Source organism: Mytilus galloprovincialis, chromosome 2 (assembly GCF_965363235.1).
Source record: "Mytilus galloprovincialis chromosome 2, xbMytGall1.hap1.1, whole genome shotgun sequence".
Classification (NCBI taxonomy): domain Eukaryota; kingdom Metazoa; phylum Mollusca; class Bivalvia; order Mytilida; family Mytilidae; genus Mytilus; species Mytilus galloprovincialis.
The window spans coordinates 38,961,701-38,989,299 of NC_134839.1; the positions used below are offsets into that span (position 1 = coordinate 38,961,701).

A 27,599-nucleotide genomic window follows, 5' to 3' on the forward strand; every position below is an offset into this window, starting at 1 on the left:
TTAACTCATTACATAAAACAAACAGGAATACATAATGAATGACCAACACAGAATAGACACACCCGACTCAGTCCAGGCCTCAACGCAGTAAATTATGAAAATGACGTCACATACGACGGTAAAAGTATCAATTTAGAGAAACATGTTGTAAGTACAAAAAACCGTATCATTCCCGAGACACGTGTGAGTTCAGAAAATCCGTATCATTCCAGAGACACATGTCATGAGTACAGAAGAGAGTATCAAACATAATTTCAAAATTGTTCATTGAAAAAAATTGATCATATTGTGATAAATAATATCGGTTTACATGAATTCCATTAACGTTTCACAAGTTACCAATCCTCACTTAACTATTTATTTGATATGCATATGCTTAAAAGACCTCATTTAGTTTCTCTTACCAAGATAAACAGTCTTATATTATACAATTTATTACAAAATGGAAATGAAGTAACTGATAGTTAAGTACACAAACAGCTTTATTATGTGTAAAATGTATTGCAGTATCATTTAGTTTGTTCTGGACTTAAAAAAACTGACGATAAAGTACCGTTAAAAGTCAACACGGAAAAACCATTTAAATGTTAAATAAATTGAGTGAATTTATCAAAAACACTCGAGATTCCTATATCTACATGTGACGTATAATATTCTACCATACTATATAACTTCTGGTATCTGGTTTATACAAAGCAAAGTTAAACGTTTATTTTCACATAATCAAAAATAAAAACGCGTGGCTAATTTTTAAAATTTTATCTGTAATCATAACTTCTTGCGACACGAACCTGGGAACATTGCATGTATACAATGAAAATGCGCACCATTCCTCATATTTTGTTGTTTATTTGGACTTCTACATATACAGAAGCCTTTTTTTCTAACCCATACGGATTATATGTTGGAAGAGATGACTTTACACACGCAGAAATAACAGAAATTGGAATTCTGAAAGCCGTAGCAGCCTTTTATGAAGAAACCCCACTTACTCCAGGAGGATCAACACCTAGTTCCGGTTCTCTGACGGGAATCCAAGACATCACTGCTAAGAAGCTATACGATAAGGTTTACGCAGGTAAAACATAGTCTATGCTATCGGACTAGTTCTCTGGACCAGAGAGATGAGTCACACTTGATTCATTACCAGATGGACCAATTCTAACGTATTGTTTTCACTATTGTAAAAAAATCCATCTCTTTCTAACCAATAAGATTCAATAAAATCTTATTAGGTAATGGCAAGTCAAAACAACATTCGCCTCTCATAGTTGCAGTTTAAAACATTTTTTTTTCATTATCAAAAACGATACATCATTTGTTAATTAGATAGTTAAAGATCTACATTATAATGATTTGTATAAAGGTATAAATTAGAAATATATGATTGCAAAAAATAAATCTCAAATCATTATATAACTACGCTATTGGGTCAACAATAGCTCAAAATGTACTTGTCCTATGATGAATCAAATGTCTCGATTTGACTTTTGGAACTTTGAGGTATGTTAATTTTATCTAGTGTTCCAATATTTGTTGTTTGTAAATTCGAAAATATGTTTGATGGTTACTAGTAATATTTGTTTCCTGTATGCTTTATTTTTGATGATTTTGGTTATGATGGATTACATTTTCGAACAAATATTTCAAGATTATAGACCATTATCTTACACTTCGAAGTGTATATGATAATTAAATAAAAAGTTTCGAAAATGCATATTCTCAAATTGTATAATTATTCAACCTTTTATCGAACTAAGTCGATATAAGAAGATTAGATATGAGTGCCAATATACAACTCTCCACCCAAATCTTGTATTTTACAATATATGATTTTAATAAGTGCTTGAAATATGAAATTCAATACACAATAAAAACGATGAATAAATGTCGCACATATTTTCCAATCCTTTTTCCTAAAAAACAAATGTAACCTCACAATATTATCAATTTTTACTTTTAAATAAATGATAAATGTATTTACATCTCAGGTATATACTTCCTGTACCGGCATTTTTCGACCCTGTGTGTTATTTTAGCAGGACTTTATTCGTAGTGTTAATACGTGATTTTTTTGTTTGGCTTTCAATTGAACAAGTTTTTAGTAACTGTGAGTACTATCAGATTTGTACATAGTATCTTTTCTGTTGCGGGATGTATAAATACCCTGCCACGTTCGATCTTTGTTTTATTTTTGTTACTTGTTTTTTCTGTTTCGTATCGATCGAATGAGTTTAGCCTTTTTAAACTGTTTTTTATCGTTTGTTCATGTGTTGTAAACGTCAATGATATTTGGTTTTTGGTGGAGAGTTGTCTCATTGGTAGCCATAACACAACTTCTGTTAAAATAAACCAATTTGTAAGAGATCTCTGTTAAACATAACTAATGTTGAAATAGTCATTTGTTTATATCGAATTAGGGGTTCACTATTAAACATATCAAACGCAGTTGTAAGAGTCTTTTGTTTTCAGAGATTTAGTTGTGAGATTTCCCAGTTTCTATAGGTCTTTAATTCCATTTGTATCTAGTATATACCCCTTTCTTCGCAACTTTTATTGAATCGTTCTTTATGATTTCGAATTTCCATGTTCAGTACCTATTTCTTCTTTTTTCGTTTTTTTTTGCACAATTTAATTGGAGCAACCAACACGGCAGTTTTCAAATTTTATATACCTATATGGAGTTATTTTCTTTCAGAACGACAGGTCATTCTTTTTTCAGAATCAACCCCGACGATACCATGTTTCAATGATATATGCCCCAAGGCATAAAATAATGACCTGTGTGAGGTCATTATTTTCCTTGATAAACATGCAATCTATGATTTACTTCAAAACTTTATCAGTCTAATAGTTTTTTGTTGCCGATTTCGAAATTTATTTGTTAAAGTTTAATCGATGATAGGTGTAACGGAAACCGTCATTGTAATCCCGCATTTTAATTTTAGAGACAACGTGAAGTTATGATAATTTATCGCTTCAATAAAGAAACATTATCATATATGTCAGATGAATTTTAATGTAGACTTTCATAAAATAAATCCATATTTAACATATTTGTGTGTAAGATTTTGAAAATCTTATTGAGTCAAATTGAATAGATTGATAGATGTTTGGTTGCTTGCTTATTGTCCAGTGGCAAATATTTCATGCATGTTCAGAACGATACACACTGAATAGGAAATCATACTGTGACCTACATGTATTTGTATTCGTCTTCGTGTCAGTTCTTAACTTTAAATTTATGTATACCTTTTAATACTCTATCAAATGGTCAACTAATTTGATAATCTTATATTCTATTGAATAACATTACCGTAACCTTACGAAAGGGTCGGATGCGGAGGGTATATAATTATATCCTGATTATCTTTTAATAAAATGTATTGCTATTCAAAAGACAATCTTTCTGAATTTTTCATTCGATTCAAGTAAAATTGTTAAAAAAATAACCACTTTTCCGCGAAAGAAATAACATAACAAATAGAAAAAAACATACACCCTCCCCATTTTCCATAAGCTAAGTGGTACAATAAAGTACTTACAATGTGTCTTGTATTTGTCATACACCGTTATCGGATGGTAACAATACATTTGTGTCTTACTTCATGCAGTTAAAGTAATATTTTTATTGCGTATGGATAATAATTTTTAAAAGGTTTATATCTAAATTATTTAGTGAGTTTTATTTCACATTCTAAATGAGCCGCAGGGCGGATTAAAACCTGAACGCATTATAAAGGAATATCCCACTTTAGTGTGGTCGGTAAAATAGGATTCTAAATTTTACAAATCTTTATAAAATTAATATTTTTTTGACGGCATATAAGTCAGATAATGCATATTTTAAGGTTTTTCTTGTCGTAGAACACACCTCAGGTAAAAAGACAGTTAGTTAAAATTATCGTCTTTTCTGAAATTACTAAAAGGTGTACAGACATTACTTCTCTGTTCTTGCTTGAACAAAACACACCATCTTTTATCATGTTTATTTGTAGCAAATGAATTAAAAATTCACTCTCCGCCCCATTGAATTTTTATTGATATATCATCATTTTCTGAAAAAATGTGTATCTTGTAAGCAATATATATTACAGTGTTTTTATTTAAGATAATTAAAAACATCTTTTCGCTTCATTTTTGATTTGAAACCTTGACAGTTGTATGAGAAACATTTTATATAATCATTACTCATTTTCAAGTGGTATTTCTACTTTATAAAAAACTAAATTATGTACTTTATTAAATGCATAAAAAAAGAAATGACTCATACAGCTGCTTACTTTGTGTGAATGTCAAAATATCCTTGAGATGTCTGTAGAATTCAAATTGTTATCATAATACACCAACGATGTTGTATAATATAATATAAAGTACTGTGTCTATAACATGAAATAGAGAAAAAAGACATACAATGCTAGTAGTATGTTGTTATTTATGTATTATTGTCATTTTGTTTATTTTCTTTGGTTACATCTTCTGACATCAGACTCGGATTTCTCTTGAACTGAATTTTAATGTGCGTATTGTTATGCGTTTACTTTACTACATTGGTTAGAGGTATAGGGGGAGGGTTGAGATCTCACAAACATGTTTAACCCCGCCGCATTTTTGCGCCTGTCCCAAGTCAGGAGCCTCTGGCCTTTGTTAGTCTTGTATTATTTTAATTTTAGTTTCTTGTGTACAATTTGGAAATTAGTATGGCGTTCATTATCACTGGACTAGTATATATTTGTTTAGGGGCCAGATGAAGGACGCCTCCGGGTGCGGGAATTTCTCGCTACATTGAAGACCTGTTGGTGACCCTCTGCTGTTGTTTTTTATTTGGACGGGTTGTTGTCTCTTTGACACATTCCCCATTTCCATTCTCAATTTTAAGTTGTAAAATGTAAAAATAGAAAGAAGAAAAATATGAATTCATATATAATGAAAAAAGACAAAGCAAGTAAATTGAATAATTAAAAACATATTATGTTGTTCAAAAAGGAACATATTCCCTGGTGCTATATATATTTTTTTCAAGTACAGAAATTATGTGCCCTATGCGTCTTTATCATTAAAACCAAAGACGAGTATCTACCCATACATCAGAAATCAATAGAATGATTTTTGACATTTTACCTATTATGTCTGTTTGTTTTGTTCACACATCGTTGTCAATATAGTGGAATTTCATACAAATAAAAGGTTTAGCTAGCTTCAAAACTAGGTTTATTCCAATGTTTTCTACAGAAGAAAATGGCTGTACCAATTCAGGAATATGACAGTTGTTATCCATTCATTGAATGTGTTTTAGGTTTTGATTTGACCTTTGATAAAGGACTTTCCTTTTTGACTTCAACCTCGGAGATTCCTTTTTTTTTGAGATTTTGCTTTTTAATAGGTAATTCCCATCTTTGCTCGTGTTTAAATTTGACATCCGCCTTGAAGTCTTTTTTGTTTACTACGATGCAGACACAATCTTTAAGGTAGATGTGTTGCATATGGTGGCAAAATTCATTAAATTGCTGTTCCTTACAAGCGACATGACTACTCCACAAATATGGGCATGTCAAACCTTGCTTGTCTACAGAGGAAATCCTCAAGCTGTCAATTCAAAAATAAGGCTTCAAATTTAGTATCCTAAATTTTCATTTTTGTTCTTAATCGAACAAATAGATAACCGTTACAATGACAAAACAAGTTCTTTGTTTAACAAGTCAAAGCTGTTTCCACAAAATATCTTGCGAAAAAAACTTAAGTGAAAAGGAAGTGCAGGAAGAGTTATCTGAAATAACTTTATACCCTCAAAATGGGATGGACGGAAGAACGGAAGAACAAGCAGACGGCTCTGTGTGTTTGCACCGGTGTTTATTTTGTCTGTACACTAGTCATTTTTAAATGTTTGTTCTAATTCAGGTTCAAGTTCACCGAGGCGCCTACAGGATGCTATTGACAACATTGTTAGATACAATAATGAAGTTGACCAGGATCATTACAATGAAGCAGCCTGGCATTTCAACGGCGAACAGATAGAACAAAGTAATAGTTTTCTCATTCTTAGGACATAATTGATCTATAAATTGTTTTATTCTCAGGGTTAACTCATTAGCAACTGTTACAAAATTACTAGTAAAAATTATACGTAATTTTGACAATTTCATCACATGCAGTAAGGTTGCTTACTTCAACTAATTTGAAAATATCAGCAGCTGCGATAAATCGTCAATAAAAGGAGACGTGGTACAAACACACATATGAAAACAAGACCCAAACACACAATTTTCCAAGCATGAATGTCGCACGACACTAAACTTTGTGAACGAATATAAACGTCAACACAAAGTCAACTTGCTATCATTCTAGACACATTAAGCCTTCTAGTCGCATAAAATATAGAAACAGATGAACAATCAAAAAATATGTTTTTTATTGGAGGATTGCTACCTGTTAGTTTGGTTGTTCATTTTAGGTGAACCGGTCCAGTGGTTTTTTTTTATTATTAATTTGGCTTAATTCACCATAATTTTTTTTTAAATATCCTTACCAATTGCATTCTTTTGTTTCACACTAGTGCATTGTAAATTTCGTAATGCAGTTGTCGTATTTCTTTTTAATTTGTAGGTAACTTAAAGCTTCAAGGTATACGCACACAACTTCTATCGGAATTAAATAAGCCAAATCCTGATTATGAATTATCACGACAACTTATTGGCCAATGTTTACATCTTTTACAAATGTTTTATTCAAATACCAACTGGATCGAAGACAACGGCGCAAACAAGTATACTGCTGTTGGTGAGTATTCTATTCTTTTTATTATCCCAATCTATCCTCTTGTTGTCATTCTTACAAGTAAATGACATTTGTAGTTTAAAAATATTCATTAAAAACGGGAGAGGGTTGATGGACAACAAGATGTAGATACCATAGTTAATGACACATAATTGTCGAGTAATAATCAAAAGCGGGCTGTTAAATGTCATCACTGAATTTGATTTTTTCTTTTAAAGAAGAGAGAGTGATGTAAGGGCACTGGATCATCGGACGGACTTCTGTTATTTTACTGATCATGCAAGAACCTACAATGTTCAAAATGGACAGAGCTTATTGTTTAATAAGTCAAATCCGAAAAGACATTGGGAACAATTAGTATATATTTATTGACATGTCAATAATCAATAATAGTTCAAAATAATAAACGTAGTACTTCAATTACATTCCCATCACAAATGTCGTGCTGGAGTTATAAACGGGGTCCATTTTCAATTAACACTTTGATGTTATATGTATTTTTTCCTGCTAATAAATGTTAATATGATATTTGAAAAAAAACTTAATATCTTCAGGTATGACAGGAGTAAAGTTATTACCAACTGCAGGTCCCAACGACGACACTTGTAAAAGTTGTTCGTATGTATTCATTACTCTGACTGTAACAATTCTGTTTTCAATTAGAAAAATTTCAGCCTTTGAAGAAAAATTGTTTGTTCTATTGTGTCTGAAAGCAAGAATTCAAAACCGCACATGTTTTACCAGAAATAAAACATAGTAATATACAATTCTTTGAATTTATCAAATTTTACATACAACTTTCAAGGTAATATGATTATAGTATAACATTTGTATCCTTTTCAGTTTGTTAATTTTATTTTGAACTGGATGCTTCTTTTTTAAAATTTTGTTGGGTGTAAAAAGAGATGACAAAAAAAATATCACATTTTGTAAGAAGCGAGGAGACGCTTACTTTTCAAAATTATCGCAATGGATTAACGCTTACACAACCCTATACAATTATTAAAAAGACACATTCAGTTCTTATAAAATTATAGCTATGCAATACATATAAGTACAAAATGTAAGTTAAATTTAACTTTTCTTTTTCTTTTAATGCATTGTTTGAACATTGCCACAATAAACATGTGCAATTATTTATGTGGTGGTAAATTTTCAGAATTGAAAGCTTCATTTCGTTAATTTATTAGGGGTGTAAAGTGCTTCATTCTTAAAGTTACACACTTTCAACGCTTTCGTAACCGTACAGAATACTAAAGGAAGTATTCGATACTTATAATTACATTTATTGATAGCATCATGAAAACACGATTTCTATCATGTTCTTCTGCCTTTATTCACCTGTTAATTTTAATGTGGCTGTTAGTGTCATTATTAATCTAACGGTTCATTTGGAAATGAAGGATGATTTCAGAATAACGCGAGATTGCTGTTAAACAGTAAACAAAAAAATGTAATTAAACGGAAATAAAATGTAATATTGGAGTGCCTTGCGATTGTTGCACTCGGTTAATCAATATCATGGATTCTCATGAAACATACATGTAATTTAGATAAGAATTGAATGCTTCTTTTTGTAAATTAATTGGGGTGTAACAGCGTTAATTCAAATATATTTTGTATGAAGCGCGGAATCGCTTCATTCTTAAAATGTGCGTAAGATCATCGCTAATACAACCCTATGAAATTACAATAAGAAGTATTCAATACTTATAATTACATTTTTTAGCTATGATCATGAAAACACGATTTCTATCAAGTTTTCCTTTAATTTACATGTGAACTTTATTGTGAAAGCTCATATCAGCGTGAATGTTGCATTTTATTGTGTTATGAATGTTCATTACAGAAGGACGCGAGATTGCTGTTAGTCAATCAAAAAATTACATTTATATAACAATGAAACATGCATGCAATGTTATTATTTACCAATAAATTAATAAACTGATATAATATTGCCACTTTTATATACTTGTGTGTGCATAAATGTCAGTTTTTATGTCCCTATGATGGAACAAAATAACATGAAATTATTGAAATATTTGATTTAAAATGTCCATTTTCTTCACAGTTCATAAGAAACATTAGGTATGGTCAATACCCTCTTAAACACTTTTTGGACCCTTTGTACCATAATGTATTTTTACCTTTAAAGTTTTGGTTTAAATCTAAATATTCTGAATGATCTCAAAATGATGCTAATTAAATGTTTAAAGTTTGGCATTTGAGTTTAACATTAAACTTGAAATATTGAAGCCCTACAGCAAAGGCGTAAGACAAATAATAAACACCATAATCTGAAAAAAACCCTAATACATTTCTTGTAAAGAATTTTATGTAGCTGTATCATTAACTTTTAAGTGTCCAAATAGTGGTATTATCATTATTTAACTAAATATTTCTTTGTCTTTTAGTATACTGCTAATTACTGACGAAATTATTGTTGAAAACATTACAAATTAAATGGAAATCCTGACAAACTGGTGGAGAATTATTTCCCTGAGGGTATCACAAACCCAGTAGTCAGCACTTTTTGTGCTGACATGAATTGTGCTTGATATGGTTATATTTATAAATTTACTGTTTACAAAATTTTGGAATTTTTTGAAATACTAAGGCTTTTCTACCTCAGGCATAGATTACCTTAGCTGTATTTGGCAAAACTTTTAGGAATTTTGGTCCTCAATGCTCTTCAACGTCGTACTTTGTTTGGCCTTTTAAACTTTTTTGGATTCGAGCGTCACTGATGAGTCTTTTGTAGACGAAAGGCGCGTCTGGCGTATATACTAAATTTAGTCCTGGTATCTATGATGAGTTTATTTATATACTTCATACATTTGAAAAATAGAATTTATCACAACTAAATTAAATGAACATGCTCCATTTTGTTTCCCTTTTTAGTGAAAGCGTTTGTGTTTTCAATATAATCTTGCCGAAAAAGCAGTTTTTGACAAGCGGATATAAATCAGGACAAGACATTACAAAGCCATTCAGTAAGTACATTTGCAGCCAAACAATTCAAAAATTGTTTATCTTCGGGGAAATCATGTAAAATCATGACTATTTTTGAGAAAATTTATTAGTTGACTATATTATTCAAAAGTTTTAATTATGTTACTCAAAAGTTCGGAATATTTTCTTAAAAAGTTCTGTGCGTATTTGTTGTACGAGAAATGTTTCATAGGCATTTAGTTAAGTATTCACTACGGTTTGCTCCAATGGAATACTGTTAACGCTAATATGTATAGTTGACATTAAACTTCAGCGAAAAGTCTCACATGTATATTCAATACCCCATAATATGCAAAACAAGAAACCATTTTGCAACGAGTTCGCTGCTAGTGAAGACCTGGTTGCAATATTTCATTATTCCTGCCAACTTGTGGTGTGTGACGAGATCACTGAGGAAAGGTGTCTAGTGTTTAATTTGTAATTAACATATTAAAACGTAGTCTTTTAAGATAGTAACAAAGAACAGAAAATAATATTTATACTATTGTAATTGTTCTTTAAATTAATATACAGTCCGCTATACGTAAATCACCACCTAAATATAACTGGCAATATTTTCTTAACTATTGCAAACAAATATTAATGTTTGATGTTATGAATTGCCTTTTACATAAACTAAGAAAAATCATTGCGACCAAAAAGATTGAACCCCGACAAACCCGTCAATCAATTTCTTATTGAAGGTCATCTGCAATTTTACAAATACACTGTTTCGATACCTTTAAATCATCTTCATAATGTCCCTCATACAGGCAAAATTTGACCTTCATCAAGTCATTGTATTGTGTAAAATGTCAAGGCGTAAGTTATCTGTTGGCAAACAATTGGCATGTCAAATGTCGATATGAGCAATATGATCATACGTACATATAACCATCTCAATGTTAATCACACCGTCATTGTCAGACTTTTACAACGTCACACATGAACTGTAAATTATAGACAAAGGTCCGTAAGAAACCGTTTATCTATCCATCGTGATGACACACTGCTTTTTCGTTGTGCTATAGCCAACCCATTACCGCTACCCGCAGCTTAAAAACCCCTACGAACATTTGTCTGTCGACTTAATAGAGGCAACCTAAGAGCACGTCGTGTTGTCAAAAGACCTGCTTTTAAATCCAGTCACCGTATAATCCTGTTACAATTGGCTAAAGATCATCGACGCTGGAACACGAGAATGTGGCAAAACAATCATTGGTCAAATGAAAGTCGGTTTCTGTTACGACCAGTAGACGGCAGTATACAAATTTGACCAAAACAAAATTTGCCCAACGACTGCATTCGGTGCTGGTGAAGTAACAGTATGGGGTTGCTTCTCATACCGGTGTAAGCTGGGTATGCATATTCTGCACGAAAACATGAACTGACAGACAAACAGGAATTTATTGCTTAGAAACATTGTAGTCCCTTATTTTGATAATCATCCACTTGCTTCATCTTTTGGCCTTCCGGGTCCAGACATGAACCCTATCGAACGCGTCTGGGATACCGTTTGCAGATTTCTCAGAGATCCTCTATTGCAAAATATTGGCGATTTAAGAGTTGCAATTGATGATGAATGGAAAAATTTTCTCAACCAAAGGTCAGGAGGCTTGTACAGAGTATGAGACCCCGTGTTATGGAATTGTTCTGGAAGAGGGTGGTTACACATCATATTGACTCAGATAGTGACATCAAACTTGCCGAACACACCAATGAATATTTGTACAAAATCTTAATTATAATGGGTTATTAGTTGTTGTAAAAAAAATCACAGTGAAACTTAAATTCCGTTTATGAATTGGGTAATTTAAGCTATTTCTTATACCGTAAAACTTAAGGGGCTCGTGGGTCTAACTCAATTTTTTTACTTAATATAGGATTCGCTGTATTTTTCAATAAATGAACTTTATCTTATACTTAATAGAAAAATGAGAGGGGTCACCGTTCATTTACGCTCACAATCTGCCTTTTTGTTAATGTCCTTTTTTTCTGTTGAACTAATAGGAGAAATAGGGGTAATATCGAAGTAAAATAAGTAAGTAACTAAATTACAGAAGTCGCTTAAATTTTACAAGTATTTAGTTTATGTATAGCTTATTGGAAAACAACAATAAAAAATATAGGTCACCGATGAGTTAAAAAAGAAATTTCAATTTTAAGGCCAAAAAATGGCATGTTTGCACCAAAGGAAGATAATTTGGAGCTTTTTCAATGATATCTACATTTTAAAGTCACCTGGGGCCAACACGAATTGATTTTTCGGAATTTGTTTTGTACCATATGATAAAGTCACAACTTCTCAAGGTAATAAATAAAATTTGTAATGAAAAATAAATGTTTTATTTTTTTCTGAAAATCTTATACCCGCGAGCCTCCTTAAATGCATAGAACCTTGATAAGTGACCAAACTTTAGTTTATGGTTTGTTTATGGTTTATGCTAGCAAAAATTAAATGTTTTCTCTTTTTCGAGGAATAATTCATTTTTAAAATGAAAAATAACTGATACAATAAATATAGGTGGTGTTCAATTTTTGGTGAACAATATGTAATTTCTTTTAAAAGAAGACCCAAAAACTAACTCAAAGGGCAAATGTAGCGACGGAGGACCAACTGACAACACCACATCTGCAGCGACGGGCGGAATAAACAAAGACTCAAGAATAAGTGAGAGGTCTCCGCATTTTTATAAGCATACACAAGCAGCGGAAACGGCTATAAACCATACTGTGTACTTCTTTAATGACAACAGTAAGTTGGACTTAATCATTTACGGTTAATACTTCTGCTGTACGGTTCCAGTACACATAGTGCGAACTTTTTAAAATCATTATTTAAAACTAATGAAAAATTGATGATTCACGCTGAATTAAGTTTCTGTATTTGAGGCAATATCATCTTCGGTAGCCAAGGGTTACGATTCGCTCCCTTCCTCTCCACCCTTGTCGGATTGAGTCCGAATTTTGGAGATACAAGGTAATGATTTTCATTGATTGCAGTCGTAACTGGTTTCAACCAATCAAAAAACACCTATAACATGATCACGTGTAAATGTAGAAAATGATGATAAACAATTTTCATTTGCAGATTGTGCAACAAGTTTTAACACCCTAAAACATTCGAAGTTATTTAGTGACAATTTAAATGTTTTTAGTCAACTAATAGAAGTTCCTGTTTCTTGCACAAATGTTGGAATGTCAACGTATATTTTCGTTTCCTGCTTCACCAAGTTTGTAGACTCTAGATGCTACCGTGTTTTCACCTTCACACTGAAGAGAGCTCAAGTGCTACCACTGGTCAAAATTAATGTAGTCGGACTGTGCGTGACTCTAAACAACCGATAGATGCGCAACATTGTTATCACAAGTGTTTGCTTACTCTGCCAAGGATGGAAAGGAGGGGAGTGGATCGTAACCCTTGGCTAGCGAAGATGAGGCAATATGTGTCTGTGTCATAAAATAGATATTTATCAGCGTTAAACTATTTTTCACATGATGATATTTTACATAAAGTAAAATCACAGTAATACCGATCTCCAAGGATAATTCAAAACGGAAGTTCCTAATCCAATGGCTAAATCAAAAGTCTTAACACATCAAACGAATGAATAACAACTGTCATATTCCGTGACTTATACAAATATGTATTCATTCTTAACATGTTTGTGCTTTTTTTGTAGCAAATGGGATACGACATTTGACTACTACAGAAAATTTCATGAAACTGCTACACTTAGACTCTGATTACTCCTTAGTTTTTGTAATCGACACAAGTGGATCAATGGCTTCTGATTTACCGACGATCATACAACAGTCAAATATTATTATACAGGCTGCCAGTACAGTTTCAAATGCACCATCTAATTACATACTTGTTACCTCTAGTGATCCAGGTAAGTTACTTTTCTTACCTCTGACATTATTAACAATTGATTTAAAATAAAATGAAAAAATTAAAACAAATATGAGAATGAAAAAAATATTCGCTTTGCTAAATCCATTAAATATATCAGTAATGCATTACATTTTAACCTTTGAAAAGCTTAAAGTGACATAAGCTACGAAGTTGACAGACATAAACATATATTTTTCGTGTTTGTGAACATCATTAAAAGCGCAATTGTGAAATAAAATGTCGCTATTAGCTACCAGTTTAATTTAATCTTGTTAAAATAAGCTAACAAAACCCATCAATAATTTATAATAGACTTGCAAGTTAATGATTCAACTTATTTAATCCGTTTGTATGTTAACTTAACACTTACATGGGCTACGCACGAGCTAATCATGTTCAATTATTTATAATACAGTACTTGCAACCTTAGGCGTTACTATTTCAGCGATCAATCAGCGGTCATCGATCAGTCACCGATCAGTCAAGTTCGCGTCAAACTCACGTCAGCAATCCGTCAGACTTATAGTAAAAGTAATTGACTGATAGGACTGATCGGACGGATAGTACCGATCGACCTTGATGACGGATTGAACTTTAATACGTCACATGATGAACTAATACAAATTACGGAATCTTAGTTTCGTTTAATTTTTATTAAAATGGCGACTCGTGAAAATGGAACGTTCAATGATACATTTTGTTTATTAATTATTTAGCAAAGTTTTATGAATTGAAATGAAAAGAAATGTACAGATAAAACCTAAATTAAAATATCATCATTAAATAATGGTCTTTTTCGTTTTATTTAGGTTATATATTTTCAAACCCGGCGAGTGTCTACATCGCGAAATTGATTTTATTATTTTCCAAACATACTCGGGAAAAACAAGATGAAAGGATCAGTTATTGAAAAATGTAGTCTATTTTTTTCAATATTTTAAATTTTTGTATCCTTATCATCATAAAATTAAAATCATAATCATGGACTTTCTATATTCTCGTCACAATCGAAGCCTTTAAAATAACAAATTACAAAAATAACTACTCCTAAACAATAAAAAGTACAAAAATCCAATGGTGGTAAACATAAATACATTCCTTAAAAAGAAAGAAATAATTTTAAGCAGATTTATTCTTGAATAATTCACATTTTCTACAAAAATCATATGAAAATCACTTATAACAACTGATTGCAATTGAAATTACAAAATTTTCCAATATGAGAAGAAATATTTGCATTTTGGCAACGCGTACAAAAAAAATAATATCTTTTTCCTTAAAGTAAACATAATTTATGAAGAACAACCAATCCTGATGAACAAAAAGTAATGAAATCATATGGCGGTTAATAATTTATATCATCATGATCATAATAAAGCAATAACTGCATTCTTATTGAACCACAAAAATAAAAGTTTAAGCATTTTAAGTCTCATTATATCTCAATTCTAATTAGACGACTTGTCTCAAGATGGTAAAATAACTGATTTCAAATAAAATAGTATCATTTTCAATAAAAAGAAGAATAGTTTTGGTTATTTTAAACAATGCGAACAAAATTTTAGTATGATTTTTCTGATATTCTTTCAATTTTATGAAAAAAAACTATTCTAAACTATAAAAAGTACAAAAATTTAATGGCGGTCAATAATTTTCAGTAAAATGAAGAAATATTTGCATTTTAGGCAACGCGTACAAAAATTTAGTATCTTTTTCCTTAAAGTAAGCATATTTTATGAAGAACAACCAATCTTGATGTACAAAAAGTACTGAAATCAAATGAAGGTCAATTATTTGTATCAAAATAAATCAATAACTGCATTCTTATTCCACAAAAATAAAAGTTTAAGTATTTTAATTCTCATTTTTATCTCAATTCTGATTAGAAGATGTGTCTCAAAATGGTAAAAAAAACTGATTTCAAATAAAATAGTATCATTTTTGATAAAAAGAATAATAATTTTGGTTATTTTATACAATGCGAACAAAATTTTAGTATGATTTTTCTGATATTCTTTTAATTTTATGAAAAAAAACTATTCTAAACTATAAAAAGTACAAAAATTTAATGGCGGTCAATAATTTTAAGTAAAATGAAGAAATATTTGCATTTTAGGCAACGCTTACAAAAATTTAGTATCTTTTTCCTTAAAGTAAGCATATTTTATGAAGAACAGCCAATTTTGATGTACAAAAAGTACTAAAATCATATGACGGTTAATAATTTGAATCAAAATAAATCAATAACTGCATTCTTATTCCACAAAATAAAAGTTTAAGTATTTTAATTCTCAATATATCTCAATTCTGATTAGAAGACTTGTCTCAAGATGGTAAAAATTACTGATTTCAAATAAAATAGTATCATTTTTGATAAAAAGAATAATAATTTTGGTTATTTTATACAATGCGAACAAAATTTTAGTATGATTTTTCTGATATTCTTTTAATTTTATGAAAAAAAAACTATTCTAAACTATAAAAAGTACAAAAATTTTATGGCGGTCAATAATTTTCAGTAAAATGAAGAAATATTTGCATTTAAGGCAACGTGTACAAAAATTTAGTATCTTTTTCCTTTAAGTAAGCATATTTTATGAAGAACAGCCAATCTTGATGTACAAAAAGTACTCAAATCATATGACGGTTAATAATTTGAATCAAAATAAATCAATAACTGCATTCTTATTCCACAAAAATAAAAGTTTAAGTATTTTAATTCTCATTATATCTCAATTCTGATTAGAAGACTTGTCTCAAGATGGTAAAAATAACTGATTTCAAATAAAATAGTATCATTTTTGATAAAAAGAAGAATAGTTTTGGTTATTTTAAACAATGCGAAGAAAATTTTAGTATGATTTTTCTGATATTCTTTTAATTTTATGTAAAAACTATTCTAAACTATAAAAAGTACAAAAATTTAATGGCGGTCAATAATTTTCAGTAAAATGAAGAAATATTTGCATTTAAGGCAACGCGTACAAAAATTTAGTATCTTTTTCCTTTAAGTAAGCATATTTTATGAAGAACAGCCAATCTTGATGTACAAAAAGTACTCAAATCATATGACGGTTAATAATTTGTATCAAAATAAATCAATAACTGCATTCTTATTCCACAAAAATAAAAGTTTAAGTATTTTAATTCTCATTATATCTCAATTCTGATTAGAAGACTTGTCTCAAGATGGTAAAAATAACTGATTTCAAATAAAATAGTATTATTTTTGATAAAAAGAAGAATAGTTTTGGTTATTTTAAACAATGCGAACAAAATTTTAGTATGATTTTTCTGATATTCTTTTAATTTTATGAGAAAAAACTATTCTAAACTATAAAAAGTACAAAAATTTAATGGCGGTCAATAATTTTCAGTAAAAGGAAGAAATATTTGCATTTTTGGCAACGCGTACAAAAATTTAGTATTTTTTTCCTTAAAGTTAGCATATTTTATGAAGAACAACCAATCTTCATGTACAAAAAGTACTGAAATCAAATGAAGGTCAATAATTTGTATCAAAATAAATCAATAACTGCATTCTTATTCCACAAAAATAAAAGTTTAAGTATTTTAATTCTCATTATATCTCAATTCTGATTAGAAGACTTGTCTCAAGATGGTAAAAATAACTGATTTCAAATAAAATAGTATCATTTTTGATAAAAAGAACAATAGTTTTGGTTATTTTAAACAATGCCAACAAAATTTTAGTATGATTTTTCTGATATTCTTTTAATTTTATAAAAAAAAACTATTCTAAACTATAAAAAGTACAAAAATTTTATGGCGGTCAATAATTTTCAGTAAAATGAAGAAATATTTGCATTTAAGGCAACGTGTACAAAAATTTAGTATCTTTTTCCTTTAAGTAAGCATATTTTATGAAGAACAGCCAATCTTGATGTACAAAAAGTACTCAAATCATATGACGGTTAATAATTTGAATCAAAATAAATCAATAACTGCATTCTTATTCCACAAAAATAAAAGTTTAAGTATTTTAATTCTCATTATATCTCAATTCTGATTAGAAGACTTGTCTCAAGATGGTAAAAATAACTGATTTCAAATAAAATAGTATCATTTTTGATAAAAAGAAGAATAGTTTTGGTTATTTTAAACAATGCGAACAAAATTTTAGTATGATTTTTCTGATATTCTTTTAATTTTATGAAAAAAAACTATTCTAAACTAAAGTATAAAAAGTACAAAAATTTAATGGCGGTCAATAATTTTCAGTAAAATGAAGAAATATTTGCATTTAAGGCAACGCGTACAAAAACTTAGTATCTTTTTCCTTAAAGTAAGCATATTTTATGAAGAACAACCAATCTTGATGTACAAAAAGTACTCAAATCATATGACGGTTAATAAATTGTATCAAAATAAATCAATAACTGCATTCTTATTCCACAAAAATAAAAGTTTAAGTATTTTAATTTTCATTATATCTCAATTCTGATTAGAAGACTTGTCTCAAGATGGTAAAAATAACTGATTTCAAATAAAATAGTATCATTTTTGATAAAAAGAAGAATAGTTTTGGTTATTTTAAACAATGCGAACAAAATTTTAGTACGATTTTTCTGATATTCTTTTAATTTTATGTAAAAAACTATTCTAAACTATAAAAAGTACAAAAATTTAATGGCGGTCAATAATTTTCAGTAAAATGAAGAAATATTTCCATTTTTGGCAACGCGTACAAAAATTTAGTATCTTTTTCCTTAAAGTAAGCATATGTTATGAAGAACAACCAATCTTGATGTACAAAAAGTACTTAAATCATATGATATTTAATAATTTGTATCAAAATAAATCAATAACTGCATTCATATTCCACAAAAATAAAAGTTTAAGTATTTTAATTCTCATTATATCTCAATTCTGATTAGAAGACTTGTTTCAAGATGGTAAAATAACTGATTTAAAAAAAAAATAGTATCATTTTTCCTAAAAAGAAGAACAATTTTGGTAATTCTAAACAATGCGAAAAAAATTTTAATATTATTTCTTTGACATTCTTTTAATTTCACGAAAAAACAACCTATTCGAAACTATAGAAAGTTCGAAAATCGAATGGCGGTCAATAATAACCATTTTCGTAGGAATAAGTTTATGTTAACAGAGTCATATAATACAATTATGTCTCTGATGTTAACAATATTTAATACAAAACTATTAATCAACAGAAACAATTTAACGCTCTAAGCATATATATACTATTTTCACTTTTTTTATTGCAACCAATTTTATTACAAATTAACGTGTAAATTAAGGTGTCTTCGTAGAGGTCCGCGTTCATCGTTTGTAAACACTGTCGAGTTCGGTTTATATACGAATTTTAAATATATACGTATCCGTCCGATCCGTGCATAAATTTAATTTACTGATCGATCGAAGACAGTTGTCAGGGTAACTCTCACATAGGTTATTTGACTTATCTGACGGATCCTATGGGTCACCGATCACCGATCACTCATCGATCAGTCAAACATCCGTCACCGATCATTCACCAATCAGTCAAGTTCACGTCAAACAGTAACGCCTAAGGTTGCAAGTACTGTAAAAATATTAAAAAAATATTCAACATTAAAAAGCGAAAGAGTAGCCATCGGGAATACCTTTCTTTGACTGATTCTGCTCTCAAAAAATCATTCAAATACAGGCTAAATGTTAATTTTTTTTAAATCTAAGATAGGAAATTAAACATACCTAGAAAAATCGAGTGCATATTATCCTCATATTTGACAGATAATGCCTGTTTAATAAGAGACAGTTGTGTTAAGTTCGGTAAAAAGTGTCGTTATTTTCCGATCATTTTTACATAATTTATGATTACACCAGACCAAATGCAATGCAACCAAGTAGAATCCCTGAATACCGATTTACGTAGAACATAAATACCGAGGTTGACATTCATCGAATAAATCTGTTCTGTTTAATCCGTTTTTGGTTTTGATGCTTTCTATAAAAAAAAGATTGTAAGTCGTCGACTTACCTAATAAGACTTTCTCCAGAAACACTTGCTTTACTTGTTGAAAGTGACCATCTTATTACAAAAAAAGATATTCATATAAAAACAAAATACTAGGGAAAAATGTACTCAAGTATATGAAAAAGTATTTTTGTTTGCGGTATGCCTATTGTAATGATTCGAAGTTTTTTAACAGTGACATCAATAAATGTACGAAAGACTACAAACTCAGCAGATATTACAAACTGGATTAATGGGTTAAAGGTACAGGACAGAAGTGATAATGATTGTCCTGAATTTTCGTTATCTGCTATTGAGTCAGGTAAGAGAAAACAATATTTCTTTGAATTTCATACAATTCTGAATATCATTGAAATGTACAAAAAATGATAGAGTTATGTTGCATGCATGTTTCGTTAATAGAAACAATATTTATAAAAAAAAAGATGAGGTATAATTGCCAAGGAGACATCTATACACAAGAAACCAAAAAGACACATAAATTAACAATTATAGGTCAACGTACGACATTAAGCAAATCCCATACCGCATAATAAGCTACAAGGGCCTCTACATGACAAATGTAAAACAATTCAAACGAGAAAACTAACGGTCTAATTAATGTACAAAAAGTTAACGAAAAACAACTATGCTACACATAATCAAACGACAACCACTGAATTACAGGTCCTTGACTTGGGACATGCATATACATAAAGAATGTGGCGGTGTTAAACATGTTAGCGGGATCCCACCCCTCTCTTTAACTGGGACAGTGGTGTAACAGTACAATATAAGAACGAACTATGAAAATCAGTCGAAACTCATCAGTTGGATGCAAATAGAAATACTATACAGAGTGGACGTGGACGTGTACGTGTATGTCCTAACAACCTAACGACAAAAATACACTAAGTACAGATCTGAGAGTACTCGCAGTTACTGACAGCTAGTTTAAAGCCACTTACAACTAATATAAAATATATCATACCTCTAACACTTAATTGTCAATCAGTTCACATCCAGCATCCCATGGATTTAGTGTAAGACGTTATAAACAGTCAAATAAAAGCATGACCTTGTGCAATGTCAATGTAGAGGTATCGACAGATTGTAGAACCATGAATGTGTATGTGTATATACTAATATTATTTAGTTTGCTTTTGATTTATTTATACTAACAAAACAATATTCAATGATCTAATTATTTAAAGAATCGAAAATTTATCAGGATCGTTTCCAAATTAAGGACACGGTTAACAACAATAAGGATGTTCTATCCCGTTTGAAATAAGGTACAACCAAACTTAAAAAACAAATCTTTTTATCAATTGAAGAATTTAGTAAAGGTTTTAAGTTTGTGGTAACGAAACCCCTGGCTAAATAATTTACCAATAATACATAGGTTACGTTTGTTAAAATAAAAAAATGTCACAACAGACACGAGCATAGTGAACGAATTGTGAAATATAAACACAGTAAGATGGAGCCAAAGGAACATCACCTTTCAAAAAGGAAAATTTAAAAATAATATACAAAACATCTCTCTTTTGTCGTTAATTTTGGTTTAGAGAGTCCCGTGTGAAACTTAAATATCTAGATATAGGAAAAGACAGTTATTACCGTTTAAATTCGATTTATTCAAAGTAAGTTCCTTTAAGTGAATGTCGGCAGTATGTTTAGAACATTCTTAAATATTTAACGTAAGTAAAAGTATCATCAACATAACGGTAAGTGTTGTTGAATTTATCAATTAAATGCAATTTAGATGGGTTTTTAGTATATGCCTACTGTTCAATAGTACGATAACATTGTCCTCTTAAACAAACCTTATCACCACAATAAAGTCTATCAAGTTTTGACATACAAGGAACGACTCTGAAAAACACAGGACCATAACAACCATAGAACACACCGAACCTTAGGCACACCAAATTAAATATCACGTTACTTGGCAGGAAAAACTGCAAACATAAAACAAGTAATTGATTAATCGGGTTACATGAATAAAAATCAATGAAAAAGCTGGCCAAAAGAGTAAAAATGAGGTAAAACACAAAAGAAGTTTTCAAAAATAAATATGCTAAACAGTTTCGTAAACCTATACACCAATCTAGCGGGTTATTGTCTATAAAATTAATGAATACTTAAATAACTTGGATCCTTGTTCATTCGGAAGAACTGATGCTTTACCAAATTGAAGTACATATTTTCAATCAAGTCTTAAGTATATTATTCGGAACATATTTTGTTGTTTTCAGCTGCTAATGCATCTTCTCCTGGATCCATTATATACGTATTCACTGATTCTACGCCAAAAGATTCTTATAAACAAGAAACGATCGATAGTCTTATAGCAGAAACCCAACTCCAAATATTCTTTACTGTCACGGGTACATGTTCAACAACATTTCACAACGGTTTGAAGTATAGTGAGAACTCGAAGCCAGCAATAGGCAAGTACAACAAGTAGTAGGCGCAGAAACGTAGTTGTTATGTTCCCTTGTGGTTTGTATTTGTAATGTGCAGACAAAAGAGCTGAAATCGCTTTATTCATGACTTTTCAGTTAGCTACATGTATCGTACATGCAACATATATTACACTTAAGAGGTGAAATGCAAAAACAAAAAATAATATATAACGATAAATTAATGTTCATAGTTCTGTTAAAAAAGAAACACACATAATGATATCATATATTCATTTATTTAAGAAAGGTATACAAAATATTCAACTATTAAATAATATCTACTTTAACGTTATTTGACATATTCTTGCATCTTAGGAGTATATACATAGAATAGGTTAAATTATATTCTATTCCAAAAACATATTTGATTTTCAATTACAGGACACTATCGCCATCGCAGTGCAACCTCCTGGGATCTAATAGACGTGTATCGTCATTTAGCCTCAGTATCCGGTGGTCATTTGTTACAGACTACCAAGGATCAAATTCCTTATGTAGCGAATATGTTTAAGGTAAATTATGACTACGCGATAAACATGTGTTAAGAATTACCTTGGTTGTAGTTGAATTTAATTCCTTTTTCATTTAAACAACTTCTTCTTATTCTTCAAGAGCACTTGAGATCACAAACAGTTAGTGTTGGGAATCGTGTTGTTCAGTCTTTAGTTTTGTTTGTTGTGCTGTGTGTATAGATGCTTGTCTGTTGGTCTTTTTTTCTTTTTCTAATCGTTGTCTGGAGTTTGAATGTGCTTCTAGTATTTTTCCTTTCTTTCATAATAAGCGGAAAAAAATAGGCTTTCATTTTAAAGACTTTGCATTATTGACAAATTAAAAATACCATGTCAGCATCGCAGTTCCATCAACTTTATTGAATGACATAATTGAATTGACTTTATAATAATCTTGGTAAAGAGTTAACATTTTACATATTGATGAAGTACTTTAGAAATCATTTTATTCTAAAGCTCAAGTAGGCATCATCGCGTCATCTTTACATCGAAAAGAGTCAAAGATGTGTTTACATTTTTGAATTTTTCTTTGTAGGCATCACTATCAAAGTCTGAAGTTTTAATCCTCAAGAATGTATTTCCAGGAGGACCATCAACACCAAAGCTAATAAATATTGATATTGATGACAGTATATCTCAATTTACACTTAAAATACACAGCAAAAACGATGTTCCGCATTTCAACCTTTTAAATTCATTCGGTAAGTCATCATCAATTACCATTGATATCCATACGACCTGTGTTTATTAAAAAAATAATAGGCGATTAAAAATGGAATTTATTCATGAAATTAGTAAATCTAAGTTATTTATTTGTATACATTTACTCCATTGTTTTACTTGTAGTAGTGTTTATTTGTTTATGTTTTCAAAGAGAACACACATTCCAATATAAAGATAAGAAAATGTGACATGGTGGCAAATGAGACAACTCTAAAATAACGTAGAAATAACCAACTATAGGTAAACGAACGGTCAACCATGAGTAAAACTCATACCGCAGATCAAGCTACCAAAGGCCCTGTGTAAATTTAAAAAAACGAGAAAAATAACTGCCTGATTTAGATTCAATTAAATTAAAGAAAACAAAATAATAATAAACTGCAATAAACGACAATCACTGAATTGCATGTTACTGCTTAGGCACATACTGAATGTGACGAACACAATCTGTTTGCTGGCCTCAAACCCTCTCTCTGACCTTGTAACATGTAAATATTATAACAAACTATAATAATCATTTCAAAAGTTCTGATCTCATTAGATCAATGCATGGGAGAAAAACAGAAACAAAAACCGGACATAACAGGGAATGCATATATCCCTCACACACAAAAAAAAAAACACAAAATAGTGATCTTCAAATGCAAGCAGTTATTGACATCTAGTTCAAAGCAATAACTAATAAAAATTAAGTAACTAAATCTGAAATATCAATCAATACACATCTATCATCCAAAGGATTTATTATAAAGACCTTATTAACAGTGCATATCATGATGATTAGAAAACATTTTTAACTAACTTTACTTTTTGAAATCCTAGGGAATACACAACCTATTGACAACAAGACAATTCACATGTACAACATTGGTACAACCTATATTAGTATTGTTGTGGATGTGAGTATCTCTGAAAAGAGTTTTCCTATGTTAACATGTTAGTGGTTGTGTTCTGTAAATTATCTCTATTGACTTATAACGCTAACGCTTTGGGTATAATAACGTTTAGTCCATAAACTTGTAGTCCTACGTTCGTAGAAAATACCTATTTGTCTCGAATGCAAATTTTGGCCATCAACGTATTTTCTTTGCATTTCTAATGAAGGTCAATTCAGAAAAGCGCATCAAAAGGTATTATTATTTACAACGAATAATTTAAACACATGACTTATAATTGGTATACCACGTTTGTATAACTACTAGTTGGTCGATGGGCTGTTCCTCAACTGCTGGTCAAGTGTAGTTTTTATAAACATATTTTTTTCTTATAAATATGTTTTTAATGATCTATATTCTGAACAGTTTATAGATTGAACCTAACAAAATTGACAATGCCTTCTTTATAAGCTTCTCTCAGAGAGTTTTCCCTCTTCTTTTTTGTGCGCTTTTCTGTCTCTGTTTTAATTTCAAACATTTTGCTCCTTAAAAATTTTTCACCCTGAAATCGCTATATTTTTTTCATATCAATGAGTAATATACTAGTTTTTTCAACAGCATCCTTCAACTGGCAGTTGGTCGTTACGTAAGAATGATATGAATGAATGGGATGTAAAGGTTACAGCTCAAAGCACAGTTGATTTTACCGCAAAGCTTATGGCATATGATGCATCAAGTTTTTCCTACTATCAAATTCATGGAAGACCAATTCCAGGTAAGACTTTTTCTATGTTCGTTCTTTTTCTGATAATATATGCATATGATTTAGGAGATAACTGTATTGTATTTTAAGCTTCAGCAACATCAATTGGTGATTTGATGGTCGCAAATTGAGTTTCCTGTAAGGCAATAAATTCACACATTGAAGGAAAAAGTTGTTACAAATAAGGTATTATCTCTTTCTACCTTTAAATGCCCATTGATCCTACTCAAGGGTTTCGAACTTTTTGCTGACAATCTCAATGCACTTTCAAGAAATATTTAAATATCATAAACACGATTCCAATGCAATAATTAAGATGTTTAATTTCTCAAATAGTCTTATATTCTCTTGTAAAGTTTACGATCATATTCATTTTTGTTTTTCTGTGTCTCTTTCAGATGAAAATGTAACCTTAGCGATCGAAATTAACGACAACAGCATAGACTTAAATCATGTTTGGCTGTTGAATGTATATGGTGATGAAATATCACATTATTCATTACAAAGGATGAATAAAACCAACCCTCGAGCGTTCTATATGACTACTATTAAGATTCCACATGAGGTAATTGCTAAACATTGCCTTTTAGACATACTAAATGAAAATTAATACCTTTATTTTTGCAATTTGTATTTCTGAGTTATCCCTTTGGCATCGTTTTCCTCTCCTTTATATAGTTTGGTATGTCCTACAATAGTTATGAGCATTGTTTTTTCAGTCCAAAATGTTCAAACGTCTGCCAGCACGCTCGTCCCATATCAGATTAAAAATGGTTCGAAATGATTACGTTTGTAGCTGTTATTAAGTCAACCTAAAAACAAGTTTCACCCCATTGTACTCGGTATGCCTTGTGTATTGGAAAAAACTACAGCAATAATATATTCAGCTTTTGAGTGAACAAAAAACAGTGCTGATCACGTCCAAAATAAAATCTTATTATTTTAGTATGACCGATTTCATAAAACAAACTATGGTGTGCTTAAGAAATTTACTTAAAATGTTTTGATTTCATTACTATTTGTTTGTTATGTGGGTAAAAGAGGGTCGAAAGATGCCAGAGGGACATTCAAACTCATAGATCAAATATAAACTGACAAAGCCATGGCTACAAAAAAAAAGACATACAGACAAACAATAATACACAAAACAAAGCATAGCAGAATAAAGAGAAGGCAACACGAACCCCACCATAACCTGGGGTGATCTCAGGTGCTTTGTAAGGGTAAGCAAATTATGATACACATGTGGCACCCGTCTTGTTGGTCATGTTATTACAAGCACGGTAAAAAGTATGATTCGGTAGGTCACATTTGTTAAAAGGGAACGAAATTGTAGTTACGACAATTGGAACATATCCGATTGCATCTGTGAACCGGATATTTCATATCAGTTAACCTACCCGTGATGGCGTCCGTAAAATTTACGAAGAGATGATTTCAACTGCACAATTTGGAACTTTTGGAACTTGCTTTAACAGCTTCCTTGTGAGCAACAACCCTCTATCAAGGAAATAAATCAGGATAGGAAATACAAGCCCGGGAATATCATATCAATTGGGAGACATATTATCGTATGCAGGCGCTGATGGAATGCTGCTGCATAGAAATAAATAGATCACAATTGAGAAGATGAAATCATCTCTTCTGTCGTAACATTTTGTTTTCAATTGACCCTCATTATATTCCCAACAATAAAGGTACACCTGTTTAAGTTTGTTATAGATAATTTCTATTTGTATCCATCTGATTTTCATGGTTTGTTCTGATGTTGCACTGTTTTTATATCTTTTAAAGCTGACTATATGGTATGGGCCTTGTCAATTGGTGAAGGCCTAACGGAGACCTATAGTTGTTTATTTCCGTGCCATATGGTCTCTTGTGAAGAATTGTCTCATTGACAATCAAATTACCGCTTCTTTTTTATATTGAACAATAAAACCTAAATCGTTGCCGTTAGTATATGACATAGTATCGAATCAGCATACAACCAATAATGTAGCAAAGTTAGATATTAAATCAAGATAAAATAGTAATGCTTGAATGTGAAATAGAAGTTAAACATAAACAATGATAAATGAAGATATAAAATAATTTTTGCTTCTTTGTTTTCAGTTTTTCAAATTGGCAGTTGTTGGTACAACTAAAACCACCGGTAAAAATTGTGTACGGATGCATCGGGATGTTATAGAAATAGTTAACATAAAACTAGACCATTTACCTGAAAAAGGTATATTAAACAATTGTTGATTGAAATGGAATAGATAGATTAGTAATAAGGAGACAGTTTACGAAAATGCTTTAAACTACGCAATGAGAGGGAAGTATTTTTTTTTATCTAATTACGATTATAAACAAAGTAAATTGCATTATTTGTTTTGAGATGATTTGTTATGTAACTCAATGAAAAACGTTCATTGATAAAAAAAAAAAAAAAAAAAAAAAAAAAAGTTAGACCCCTTGAAGGTAAATTATTACATTTTAGAATTTATATCAATATCAATTGTATAAATTATAGTTCTTAAAATCAAATAACTTTAAAAGAGATATCTATTGAACGCCATAGCTGCCTTATGATTACGATAACCATATCATTAAGGTAGAGATATATCATGAAG

At 30.4% G+C, this 27,599-nt stretch overlaps 1 protein-coding gene across 1 annotated transcript; it reads left to right on the forward strand.

Annotated features, from left to right (window-relative positions):
* The first annotated feature begins 673 nt into the window (after positions 1–673).
* LOC143063558 (von Willebrand factor A domain-containing protein 7-like) lies at positions 674–27,599 on the forward strand. Its single transcript, XM_076235765.1, has 15 exons — positions 674–1,078; positions 5,899–6,021; positions 6,604–6,777; positions 7,329–7,392; positions 9,676–9,767; positions 12,335–12,520; positions 13,449–13,661; positions 19,840–19,965; positions 21,905–22,099; positions 22,496–22,626; positions 23,159–23,324; positions 24,169–24,245; positions 24,840–24,996; positions 25,383–25,549; positions 27,097–27,599. The coding sequence occupies exons 1-15, from the start codon at positions 805–807 to the stop codon at positions 27,229–27,231; spliced, it is 2,280 nt and encodes a 759-aa protein (XP_076091880.1). The 5' UTR covers positions 674–804; the 3' UTR covers positions 27,232–27,599.